Source organism: Psammomys obesus, unplaced genomic scaffold (assembly GCF_907164565.1).
Source record: "Psammomys obesus unplaced genomic scaffold, mPsaObe1.curated_primary_1811, whole genome shotgun sequence".
NCBI classification, from domain to species: domain Eukaryota; kingdom Metazoa; phylum Chordata; class Mammalia; order Rodentia; family Muridae; genus Psammomys; species Psammomys obesus.
This window is the reverse complement of record NW_026592439.1, coordinates 567,033-580,055: the sequence shown is the minus strand read 5'-3', so window position 1 is coordinate 580,055 and position 13,023 is coordinate 567,033. Positions and strand designations below refer to the sequence as shown.

The 13,023-nt window shown below is 43.0% G+C and overlaps 1 protein-coding gene across 2 annotated transcripts in view; it reads right to left on the bottom strand.

The window, feature by feature from the left end:
• The window catches only part of Cd48 (CD48 molecule), a 59,690-nt gene that overhangs the window by 23,580 nt on the left and 23,087 nt on the right, over nt 1-13,023 (bottom strand). For both annotated transcript variants that reach the window (XR_008720838.1, XM_055613316.1), the window contains exon 2: nt 5,069-5,204. Coding sequence is in view for 1 of the 2 variants with exons in the window: in XM_055613316.1 (XP_055469291.1) it covers nt 5,069-5,141 (73 nt within the window). In the remaining variant the exon portion in view is untranslated. The remainder of the gene's footprint in view (nt 1-5,068; nt 5,205-13,023) is intronic.

The following is a 13,023-nucleotide window of genomic DNA, read 5'->3' as shown; positions in this document are numbered from 1 at the left end:
AAGATGAATGGAAGAACTCTTAACAGGCAAACTGAAACCTAAACTTAGCATGCCTCAGACACCTTTTGATTTGGGTCTCTGTCAGGAAAGCCACCACTTCCCTTCTCTGCCCCTAATGGTTAACTACTGCATGCAAAGTGTATCTAGTTCCCAATTAACTCGGAGACTCCCACCCTTCTTCCTAGCGTGTAAAATCTGCTTGCTTTCCTGACAAGCCTCTGCTCTCCACTCTCTGAGACAGTTTGTCCCCCACCCCCACCCCACATACACACACACTTTCTACCCATGGAATGGGCTAGTTTGGTGGTTTCACTGTACTTGTGTACACTACCTGCTTTTGGCTTTTACCTATGCAGACATACTCAGACACTTGCTTCCAAGTTGCTTCTGATTGGTCCGGTCCATATTTTTACCATCCCTCTCAAAAAATCATTTCAGTCTAAACTACAACACTGTACAACCACATGTCCTGGTTCCTTTGGGTTGTGATAGCAGCATGTTCCTGGCCTTTTAAAATACACAGCATAAGAGAACATTATCACTGGGATTTTTGTTTTAGCTCTTTTGAGATAAAGTGTCATGTAGCCTAGGTTGACCTCAAACTCACTATGTAGTCAAAGATAACCTTAAATGACAGATTCTCATGCCTTAGATTCCCAAATGCCAAGTAAATAGCCAATGTTCCAGGATTTAAGTCTTTGGATATACATTTCACATTTACTCTCATTCTTATTTCCATCTGAATTTAATATGTGGCCTAGGTCAGCAATTTTCTATTGATATTTTGGTATTTGGGGCCAAACAATATACTTTTCTTTCTTTTGGTAGTGGAGAGAGGTCTCCTCTGTGATTCTAAGGTTCCAAGTAGCCCTGGCCTCTGCCTACCAGTAGCACTTCCTTGTTGGAGATAAACAATTTACCTCAGGCATTAGGAAAGAAGTTCTCCACCCTCATTTATGAGGAACTAACTTAGGTCTTCCTGGACAGCCTCCCTGACACACCTCAGACGTACACACTCCAAAGATGGAAAAGCTCGTGATCTAATGACAAAGGAAAATAAGCCTTAGACCCTTCCCACGTGCAAGAGTGCTGAGAAAAAGTTGTGAACAGGATGTTGTATTTTCCTCCTCAACTGTCTGAGTGTGACAATTCTAAAAAGGCTGACCTAATAACTATATATAGCCACTTACAAAGATAAGAAAGTGGCTTGTTGGTTGTTAAGGTCTTGCTGTACCTCATTAATGGTTATGGTTGTCTTTTAGAAGATAGATGAGATAAGAGAAAAGGGAAGGACGATTGGTTTTAACGTAATATGACAAAGCAGTTGGTGGTGTGTCCAGATACTCAAGATAAAGTAATAGTATTCACCTGTAGCTTACAATGGGAATACAAATGATCCTGCCTCTGTCCATCCATGTTACTTGTCTATTAAAAAAAGCATAATTATGTCTGTTGTGATAGTATGTGACTATATCCCAAAACTTAAACAGTTGATTCAGCAGAGTCATGAGTCCAGCTACATAGTGAGCTACATAGTGAGCTCCTTAAATCACACACATACACATACATGGGGGTGCTGGGGGAAGAGAAAGTGGGAAGTCATAACCTTGTATAAAGGCATTACTCAGGAGAGAGAAAAATGGTCTAAAGAAGAAAATCTGATTACTAAAAATACAAGTCTTGTAATTTTAGTTTTTTTTTTAGGCAGAGTGTAGGGAATCTTATGAAAGAAGGAAGAGATAGAAAGACCTGAAGGGAACAGGCAGGAGCTCCACAAAGGGAGCAACAGAACCAAAAATCTGGGCAAAGAGCTCTTTTCTGAGACAGATACTCCAAACAAGGACCATGCATGGAGATAACTTAGAACCCCTGCACAGAAGTAGCCCAAGGTAGCTCAGTATACAAGAGGGTTCCCCAACAATAGGACCAGGGACCATCTCTGACATGAACTCATGGGTTGGCTCTTTGATTACCTCCACCTGAGGGGGGAGCAGCCTTGCCAGTCCACAGAGGAAGACACAGAAGCCAGTCCTGATGAGACCTGATAAACTATGGTCACATGGAAAGGGAGGAAGGCCTTCCCTATCATTGGACAGGGGGAGGGGCATAGGAGAAGAAGAGGGAGAGAAAGTGGGATTGGGAGAGGATGGTGGAGGGGGCTATAACTGGGATAAAAAAAAATTCTTAAAGAAAAAGTGGAGATGAGTCTCGAAGGCATTGGTGTGGTGTTACCTGAAGCTCTCTGATGAGACCCAATATTTAACAAGCCTATATAAAACCATTTCAAAACTAATATGGCAATAAATACTAAGACCCTAGATTTATATCTTGGTGACAATACACAAGAAGATCTTTTCTGAGACAGGAAACATAATGAGTTTAGTAGGCTGTTTCAACATGGGTTCTTAAGGGAGGAAAGGAGAAAAAGAAATCAGCCATCCTTTTAAGATATTACGATGTAAATGGGAAGAATAACAGAGCATGTGAAAGGACATAAAAGATGAAGAGAGAGTTTTGTTTTGTTTTCTTGACTTAGGGACTGAAGGAACTTAAATTATCATATAAGTCAAAGTTCTCCAGAAGAACAAAACTGATAGAATGATTAATTTATTAATTATTTATTAAAGTGTCTCACAGGCTGTGGCCCAGCTAATCCAACAATTTCCTGATAGAGAGTCCAAGAATCCAGTAGTTACTAAGCCCACAAGGGTGAATCTCTCAGCTGGTCTCCAGTATACATCAAGATCCTGAAAAAGTAGGTTCTAATGCCAGTGGAAGAATGGACTTACCAGCAAGAGTGAGGGCTAACAAGCAAAGAGTAAAAGCTTCTTCCTTCCTTGTCTTTTAGATAGGCTGACATGAGAAAGTAAGGGCAGATTTTGGGTTATTCTTCCCAACTGTAATAATCCAATTAACTAATAATAGCATCCAGCATCAAAGACAATAGAGGCAAGACTAAGCACAGACTAGGTGAGGGCAAGAGGTGACTGCAAGATGATATGTGAACTTTGTGCTGAAAAGTTGGGCTCTCTCACTTGCCATAGCAACTATTGAGAAGTTTAAATTTTAAAATAGAGAAGTAAACATAAGTATTTTAGAAAATTTACACCAATGGCAATATTCAAAATTGGAGAATGGACCAGAAAGAGCAGTTAAGATTGATGAGTGCTACTGTCGGTTAACACCAGAAAGTGGTTCTCTGGTCCAGGATAAAATAAAATGGCTGTGGATAAACTTGCATTTATCTGGTTGTGAGAATCAAGGAAAAGAAAGGAACTGAGGATAAACACTAGAAGTCTGGCTTGAGAAACTGAACCATGATCTCGCTGCCTTGAATGGAAAGTACTTGGTGAAACCCACCTCCAACTCATGAGTTAGAAATTAGTTGTAGCTATTATTTTTAGCCCCAATACTGCCAGGACTTGTTAAACAGCAAGTAAAAAGTCAGAACAAAATAAAGCGGTGAGTCAAATTTTGAACACATGTCTGGAAAGTCTAAAGTAGATGCTTAAAAAAAGAACAGAAATTCAGATCTGAGTTGCAGGCAAGAGTTTGGGGCCTGGGAGTTCATTTAGGCATATCCCCCACTCCCATCTGCCTCATCCTGCATGTGGGTCCTGAGTGAGACTTCACATTTTAAAATTTCATTGAATTTGACTAGAAATTCCTCGGTGACAAGTATGATATCATGTCCTTTTAGAGTGGAGGAAACTGAGTCATTAAAAAAAGCCCTATAGGATGGAGGAGCCCAGACAGAAAGGGAGGAAACTGAGTTATTAAAAAGCCCCACAGGATGGAAGAGACCAGACAGAAAATGGCTCTTTATAACGGCTCTTTAATACTTATAAATAAATATAAGTATTTATTTATACAGGCCCCGAACTCTTGCCTCAAGGGGACAGAAACAATGGAGTCATGAACTGCAATCTGAGAGTTCCTCTGGAGTTTCCAGGTGGGAGATACATGAAAATGAAAGCTTATGGGTGAGACAGGATGAGGTGACAATGCACAGAATTCTAGACAGAAAGGCCCAGAGTTAAAAAGGACTTCTTTCTAGGCAAACAACAAAATTAAGTTCGGCCATCTTGGTCTCAACAGTTGACCAACGCTTCCTATCAGCTCCCATGTCAACAACGGCTCTAATGCTGTCCTCTGAACTGAATCAGCCCAAGGTGGTCAGCAGAGGGTCCTGCAGACAACACATCTCTGGACTTGCAGCCAGTCTGTACCAGGATTGCCAGGCAGAGAAGCCTGGCACGAGTGATCGGTCCAACAGTCCTCCCTCCGCACAGGGCAAGCTCATCTCCCTGGCACTTGCCCACCATCGCAGTCTTACCGAGTTCTATAACTTCATTCATTTTACTCATTGTCACCCACGGGGCCAAAAGTAAAGCTCTTTATGTGAAAGGTATTTCTTCGGGGAAATAGCCTGAAAGGCAATGGCTCAATTCCAGATGGTCTGCAGATGGTCTAGGCAGCTGTAGTAGGAAATCAGACTCGGGCCCTGAGGAGTGGACCGTGACATAAATCCGTTATTTCATGCTCCATTTTTAGGGAGGCACATTGGCTTCTCCTCAGGCCCTCCTTCCCAGACTCCAGACAGAGCAGCCCATTGCCGCTTCCCTGCAGTCTGGATCTGTCTGTGTTCCAGTCAATCACCGTTCATTTTAGCTCAGGACAGGACTCCTCACACAAATCAAGTTTCCAACACCGAAGGCGACCCACTGCTTCTGGACATGAGACAACTAAAACAATGGGTGCTCCTTCAGCGGAGAGCTTCCTCTTACTAGAAATTGGTTCCTGTAATTTCACAGACCACCAACCACGAGGTACAGTACAGGGGTCCTACTTCCCCATCTCCCCAGGTCCTGTTTCTCAGGCTTCCTCGTGAAAAGGGAGCGGACCTGATTTTTCAGAGCTACGGAATGCTCCCCAACCTTCCCACAGCCCCGCTGCTGGCAAGGAAGCACCCGCATTTCCAGGGCTGAGCTACGTGCCATCTCCCCGTTCCCGACTGGCCACGGCTGCACTGCACACAGCCACAGTCAGACTACTTGGTGGAAAGTACCTGAGAATCCCGTGACCAGAGGCAGCAGCAGCAGCTCCAGGACCAGACAACATTCCTGTTTTCTGAAGTGCATGTTACTTTGCAAAGCTTCCCTGGAACACTGGAGACAACTTTAAGCGAGGACACTGCACCTTTCCTTCAACCAGAAGCAGGAAGTTGTATGAGGCTTTTTTTTTTTTTTTTTTCTTGAAGCACATTGCAACAAGGACCTCCTCCCTCTCTGACTCTCTGACTGTTTCGGAAATTGCTTTGTAGACCAGACTGGCCTAGAACTCACAGAGGTCCACCTACCTCTGCCTACCTAGTGCTGGGGTGAGAGATATGCACTAACAGAATCAAAGGTTTACATTTTCTGCCAGATACCCTAATCTTTCCTGGGGATTACTGCTCAGAAAACCCAAGAGGACCTATGAACTTTCTCAGCACACGCACACTGTATTTAATATAATATGTATTATTGTACCTTTACTTCGCAAAACCCAGTCACTGTGAGTCACTCAGGAGCTAAGACGTAGAGGTACCCACAGAGGTGGGCAGAACAAAATTGTCTGTGAGACGATAGTCCTGTTTTTCCTGCCTGCAGATCTTCTTCTCTTATTGTAAATTCACAGAGTGAAATTTCAAATTCTCTTACCCACTCACTGGATATCATCAGGAGCAATTACTTGGCTTATAAGAATGGATTTCTCACCCTTACAGTCTCAGGTATTTTGAGCCCATTTCTCATTCTAAACCATTTAGTCTAAATGAATTATTTTCTCATCTAGGATACTATGGGGATTCATGAGGTGAGTCATAGTCCCTGAGACAGCATATCTGTAATCATTCCCGAATTGAAGATACTTCTGATTATCAGAATGGAGGTGACCAATATGATGGCCTCTTTGTATCTTGTGATCTCTTGCAACCCTTATACCAAGAGGGTTGGTCTCCACAAGGGGAGACAAGTCAATGCCTGCCATTGAGCATGATATCCTATGATCCTGATCACACCAGAGACCTGTGAGGTGGCTATGGGGGCTATTAATACTTGCACTTTATTGAAACTCAGAGTCAGACTTCACCTAAGCCATCCGTCAGCTACAGTGAAATCCTTGTGCATTCTCCAAGTGCAGAAAGGTGTCAAGTTATAAGTCTGACCTGTGCCCTGTGGAAATCAGTTCTGGCTGGCTTCCAGCCTTTTTTCTTATGTCTCTTTGCACTGTGCCTGCCATTTTTCTCTGCCCATCCTCCAGCATGGGAGAGAGAAAAGCTTTGAACTGGAAGAGAATCTATGACAGGAACAAATGCACAAGGTTTTAAAGCGGATTTAAATTAAACACTAAAAAGGAACTGAAGAAGAGGGGGCGGTGTAACGAAAGGGCAGGCAGAACACAGGAAATACGCTAGATGTGCTTGGTCCAGCCCTGGGGTTTCTCAAAACCAGCTCCCCACCCATCTTAACAGAATCTTCCCAGAAGCGGAAGAAAGAGGGCAGGTCTGCAAAAGCAGGCAAAAAGCCTGTGTGGGAGCTGTCTGAAGCACTTCTCAGTACACAACACAGTTCTCAGGCTGCAGAGATATCTCAGAGCGCCTGGGTAATCTCAGTGTTCCTGCAGATCTGAAGGCACTGTGGAAAAAAATGTCTGACTAAAATGAATATATGACTGTGGTAGTCTGAATGGGAATGACCCACACAGACCAATCTGTGGGAGTGATTGGCCCATAGGGAAGTGACGCTATTGGGAGGTGTGGCCTCGTTGGAGTGGGTGTGGCCTTGTTGGAGGTAATTTGTCACTGTGGAGGTGGGCTTTGAGGTCTCATGTGCTCAAGCTAGACCTAGTGTGGCACACCGTCTCCTTCTGCTGCCTGTGGGTCAAGATGTAGAACTCTCAGCTTCCTCTCCAGCACCATGTCTGCCTGCACGCTGCCATGCTCCTCACCACGACAATAATGGACGAAACCTCTGAAACTGTAAGCCAGCTCCAATTAAATGTTTTTCTTTATAAGAGTTGCTGTGGTCATGGTGTCTCTTCACAGCAAGAGTAACCCTAACTAAGACAGTAACAATTATAGAAAACTTAACCCCCAAAGAGGAAAAGGATGAATTTAAAAGTAAATCATTTATAATCTCCTTACCCAGGGAAAAATAGTCCTACTAACTTTCCAGTAGTCAATATTTCCTCCTAGTATCATCTATGCTTGCGTGTGTGCGGCTAAAGAACTAGAATCCTACCACATATGTTCTTTATGTGTGACATTTTGTAACTTGTTCTCATCATTGTCCCTGGATATTAGGCTTTCTTCAAAAAGAAGGTGTTGACTAGAAGCCCAATTCTTGCTGGTTTGGATACACAGCACGTCAAATGTTTCTTCTCTACTGTGTATCTGGCTTGCTTTTAGCTTGTATTTTCTCAGCGATTCTTTGGAGAATGGAGGGATGACTGTCTGGGAAGAATGCAGAGAAGGGACTATCTTACTTTAAGAAGGGAATAATTCCAGTCGGAATTTCATACTTTGTATTCATAATTTTGTATCAACAAGGTGTGTCACCTTAAAAAAAATCTATCTCTGCTTTTGTTACTGGATTATGTAGGGGAAAAGGCTGGAATATTACCCCCAAACAACTAAGTGTAGCTGCCCATTTCCCGTACATCAGTTGACAACGTAAGCAATGGGGGAAACCAGAGAAAGGAGATTTCTTCAATCTGGCTATCTTAGTTAGGGTTTTATTGCGTGATGAGACATCATGACATTAGCAACTTTAATAAAGGATAGCAGTTAATTGGGGCTTTCTTATAGCTCAGAGGGTTAGTCCGTTGTCATCATGGCGGAAAGCATGGCATTGCCCAGACAAACATGGTGCTGGAGAAGAAGCTGAGAGTTCTCCATCCGGTCTGCAGGCAGCAGGCAGAGAGAACAAGCCACTGGACCTGGCTTGAGGATCTGAAACTTCAAAGCCCTCCCCAGTGACACACTTTCTCCAACAAGGCCACATCTCATAACAGGACCACTCCCTATGAGATTATGGGGTGAGGGACATTTTCATTCAAACTGCCATAATGGCCACATTAAAAAGAAAAATTAAAGGTGTCCAGTGATCCATAAAGTCTGTCTTTGGGAACAATGTTATGAGGTTTAGGTTTAAATAAAGGACAAAGAGTGTCCCTGTACATCACTGACCAATCATTATCACAGCCTCACCATCTTGCAGAGCAGTCCAGTTAGATGTCATCCTCGGGATGACACCAGGATTTCACCCCCACCCCCCACCCCCATAGGATTCCTAGGGAATTTTAATGGGAGGGGATACCATTGTTTTAATAGTCATACAGCAGAAGAAACGGATGCAAATGTTTCTTACTAGAAGGTCCTCATTCTGGCCGGAGTGATTATACAATGACTCTGTCTTTACCCAGCAGGAATATGTGGAAGATCAGGCCTCCTTGAAAACAAAATCCCATACAGCTCTCAAAGGTGTACTCAGGTGTAATAAGCCAGATTTCCGGTTGTGTATTGTTGTTGATGATGTTGTTGTTTCGGTTTGATGTTTGTGTGTGTGTGTGTGTGTGTGTCTGTATTTTTGAGACAAGATTTCTTTGTGTGTAGCCCTGGCTCTCCTGGAATTTAATCTGTATATCAGGCCAACCTCAAACTCACAGAGATCCACCCACCTCTGTTCAGTGCTGACTTTTGTTTGATATTGTCTGGTGTTAAGAGTAAGAAAGAGAACACAGACTTAGCCCAAGAAACCTTTGATGGACCAGCCTGATTCCATCTGAAGGTTGGAAGCCATTTTCTTAAGAGGTCAGAATAAGTGAGTTTCTGTTTGCTGTCAATTTCAAGCATGACTGTGCTTTAACCCATTCTGGAAATTCACATGCTCCCCACCCTATGGAGTTCGACTCACACCTTGACCATACCCTGAGAAGATGCTCTGACAAATAATTTTGAAATGTTCAGCCAAGTTCTTACATAGCCAAAATTCCTCTGGAAATCCCCCAACCTCTAGCCTTGCCATTTTTTTGGGGGGGTGGCTATATAAACCCCTACCTTTAACTATGTTTGATGCTATTTCCTCAAACCCCACCCTAGGGAGATAACCCTATTTGACAGAAAATAAACCTTGCATAATTTGAGTAAAGAATTAGGGTAGTGGTCTTTACTCTCATTTGGTGGAATTAGCACCCTTCTCCTCCAAGGAACTCCAGGGAACAAGCATATTTGGGATGTCCATTCTGAGGTGCGAAGAACCTCTTCAAGTCTAAAAAACTGTAAAGCCAAGGCTGTGAGAAGCTAAAGAGAAAGAATCAGCAGTTAGTTGACTGCTATGACTTAGAACCACGGCTGTCAAACTCCCTGGGGCCAAGATATGCTTAAGAGAGGGTTACAGACGTGTCATATCTTGTGTGACTGTGTGTAAGCCAATTGACTTCATTAAACAGAAGCTAGAGTATTTGCTCTTGATGTGCTCTCTCCATAACTGCCTTTAACAAAGTGGTAATAATGATAGTTTTTGAGTATTTTATTAGTCAAGATATTCTAGAGTGACAGAATTTATAGAATACATATAATGTATATAATTTATAATTATGTTATATCCAGTTATCTATGAGTAATATAATCCTGTAAGGGATTTCTTTTTGCTTAGGTATATCAATGTCTTTATTTTTTATCTTACCTTTTTAAAATTTATTTATTGTTTTATTAATTACAATTTATACACTTTATGTATCCCAACTGTAGCCCCCTCCACCATCCCCTCATAATCCCACCCTCCCTCCCTCTTTTCCACCATGCCCCTCCCCTAGTCACTGATAGGGAAGGTCCTTCTCCCCTTCCATCTGATCCTAGTCAAGCAGGTCTCATCAGGACTGGCTGCATTGTCTTCCTCTGTGGCCTAGTAAGGCTGCCTCCTCCTCAGGGAGAGATGATTAAAGAGCCAGCCACTGAATTTATATCAGAGACAGCCCCTGTTCCCCTTACTAGGAAACCCACTTAGATACCGAGCTGTCATGAGCTACATCTGTGCAGGAGCCTATGTCCTCTCCAAGCATGATCTTTGATTGGAATATTAGTCTCAGAAAAGACCCCAAGGTCCAGATTTTTTGGTTTACAACACGATATTTTCAACTCCTCTGAGACCTGCTGGCCTCTCCTCACTTCAGTGGGGGGCAGTATAACACAACATTTTCTTAGGTATACGTATATAGGCCGTTACCACTGAAAGAGAGATTTAAAACACAGAGGACAGAAACAGTATTTGGGGTAAACCTAATTTTCTTTTTAACTTTTAACTTTATTTATTTAATTGTTCACTTTACATTCTAATTATAGTCCCCATCCTCCTCTCCTCCTGGTCCTACCCTCCCTCCCTCTTCTCCTCTCCCCCTCCTCTCTCTGCTACCTCTCAAGAAAGGGGATCCCACCACTAACCCACCCCAGCACGTTTGTGTGTGTGTGTGTGTTCTGATCTTTTTTAATAATTTATTTTTTATTAATTACAGTTTATTCACTTTGTATCCCAGCTGTAGCCCCCTCACTCATCCCCTCCCAATCCCTCCCTCTCTCCCTTTTCTCCACCCATGACTCTCTCCAAGTCCACTGATGGGGGAGGTCCTCCTCCCCTTCCATCTGACCCTAGTCTATTAGGTCTCATCAATACTGGCTGCATTATCTTCCTCTGTGGCTTGGTAAGGCTGCACCCCCTGAGGGGGAGGTGATCAAAGAGCAGGCCACTGAGTTCATGTTAGAGACAGTCCCTGTTCCCATTACTAGGGAACCCACTAGGACACTGAGCTGCCATGGGCTACATCTGTGCAGGGATTCTAGGTTATCTCCATGAATGTTCCATGGTTGGAGTACCAGTCTCAGAAAAGATCCCTTTGCCCAGATTTTTTTTTCTCTCCTTGTGAAGTTCCTGTCCCCTCTGGGTCTTTCTCTCTCCTCCTTCTTTCATAAGATCCCCTGCTCTCTGCCCAAAGTTTGGCTTTTAGTCTCAGCTTCTGCCTTGATACTCTGCTGGGTAGTCTTTCAGAGGCCCTCTGTGGTAGGCTCCTGTCCTGTTCCCCATTTTCTTCTTTTTCTGATGTCCATCCCATTTGCTTTTCTGAATGAGGATTGATCATCTTACCCAGGGTCCTCCTTCTTGATTAGCTTCTTTACTACCCCAGCACTTTAAGTCACCTCAGGACTGAGCACATCCTCTTCCACAGTGGCCAGTCAAGGTATCCCCACCAGGGGGAAGTGATCAAAAAGCATGCAACAGAGTCCATGTCAGAAACAGCTCCTGCTCCCCCTGCTAGGGAACCCACAAGAAGACCAAGTTGCCCATCAGGTATATATGTGTAGGGAGTAGCACTGTTAGAAGATATGGCCTTAACGGAGGAGGTGTGGCCTTCTTAGAGGAAGTGTGTCACTGTGGAGGTGGAGCTTTGAGGTCTTAAATGCTTAAGCTATGCCTAGTGTGAAATACATAGTGTCCCCCTTGCTGCCTGTGGATCAAGATGTGGAACTCTCCAGCACCATGTCTACCTGAACACTGCCATACTTCCCACAATGATGATAATAGACTGAACTTCTGAAAATATAAAAATGAAGCTATTTTAGAGTGGCTGAAATAAACACTACCTTAGGGAAAAAGGCCTGGATGGCTAAGGTTTTGTATAAACAAATAAGAGTTTTTATTTGGTCCTGGAGGGTTGGTCCTGGCTGATTTAAAAACATGAGTAACATATATATATATATATATACTCTAAGTCACAAGTTAGAAAAAATACAGTGATGAAGGGAGAGAAAAAATAGAAGCAAGAATACATTATAAGGGTTTGGGATGGATCTACCCTAGTTATAATAAAGATTTTAACCAAATCAAGGTTGACTAGGAAGAGAAGGGTTCACATGGGCACAGCTTGATACTTTATTGTATATGGGGAGAAGTGTGGGGAAGAGTCAGTTTTCTGTCTTGAGTGACCAGAACAGTGGGCAGCATAAGGGATAAGTTGAGTCCTGAAAAGTGATAGGTACAGTTCTTGAATGTGTTAATGTTAGAAAGTATAAGATATTGATTATGCATCAATAGGGAGAGAGAGGAAAGCTCTGAATTACATGTCAGCTATGTGAACAAATTATGGTCAAGTTATGTCATATGTATGCATGGTTAAGGATTTCACTTGCAAAGAATATATGAAGTAAGGGTGCCTATGAAGGAAACCCCCCTAAAATACCAACATTCAAGGGATGCCAAAGAAAGAAACATGTAAATGAAGTTGGTGGAGACTGATTTACAAAATAGGAAGAAAGCTAGAACATTTTGAAGGAAATTGGTAGAAACTTGGAGGATTTGAAGACATGAGATGCTCACCAGGTGGGTGGCAAGAAAGGACAACAGTAAACAGTAGACAAAGACAAAGCAAAACTCAGATTACTGAACTCTAGTTATGAAAGGAACAGCAGGTTCTGACACAAAGCATCAGACAAAACAGTAGGGATGGAGAGGGTCCTTTCAAATGGGATGACGAGCAATGCCTCTCGGTGCTTCGTGGACATACCATGTATCTCTGTGAGAAAATAAAACTTAACCTGAAAGACCTGGGTCCCACAGAACAAGCAGGCACTAGAGAAAGCCTCACCCCCCCACATACACACTACTTTCTAACTTCTCACTGATGCCATGGAACGACATTCTTGAGAGGAAGGTTTTTTAGTTGAACTTCTGTCCAAGGAAATGAGAAAGACATGCATCTTAAATCTCCAAACTTTCTCTCTCTGGAGAGAAAGAAAGAGGGAGGGGGAGAGAGAGTGGCCAAGCATGGTTGTAGGTGCCTTATCAGGGATACATATAAAGACCCTGGCTATAGGTATATGGATGGATGGATGGATGGATGGATGGATGGATGGATGGATGGAGGGATGGATGGAGGGAGAGATAGATAGATAGATAGATAGATAGATAGATAGATAGATAGATAGATAGA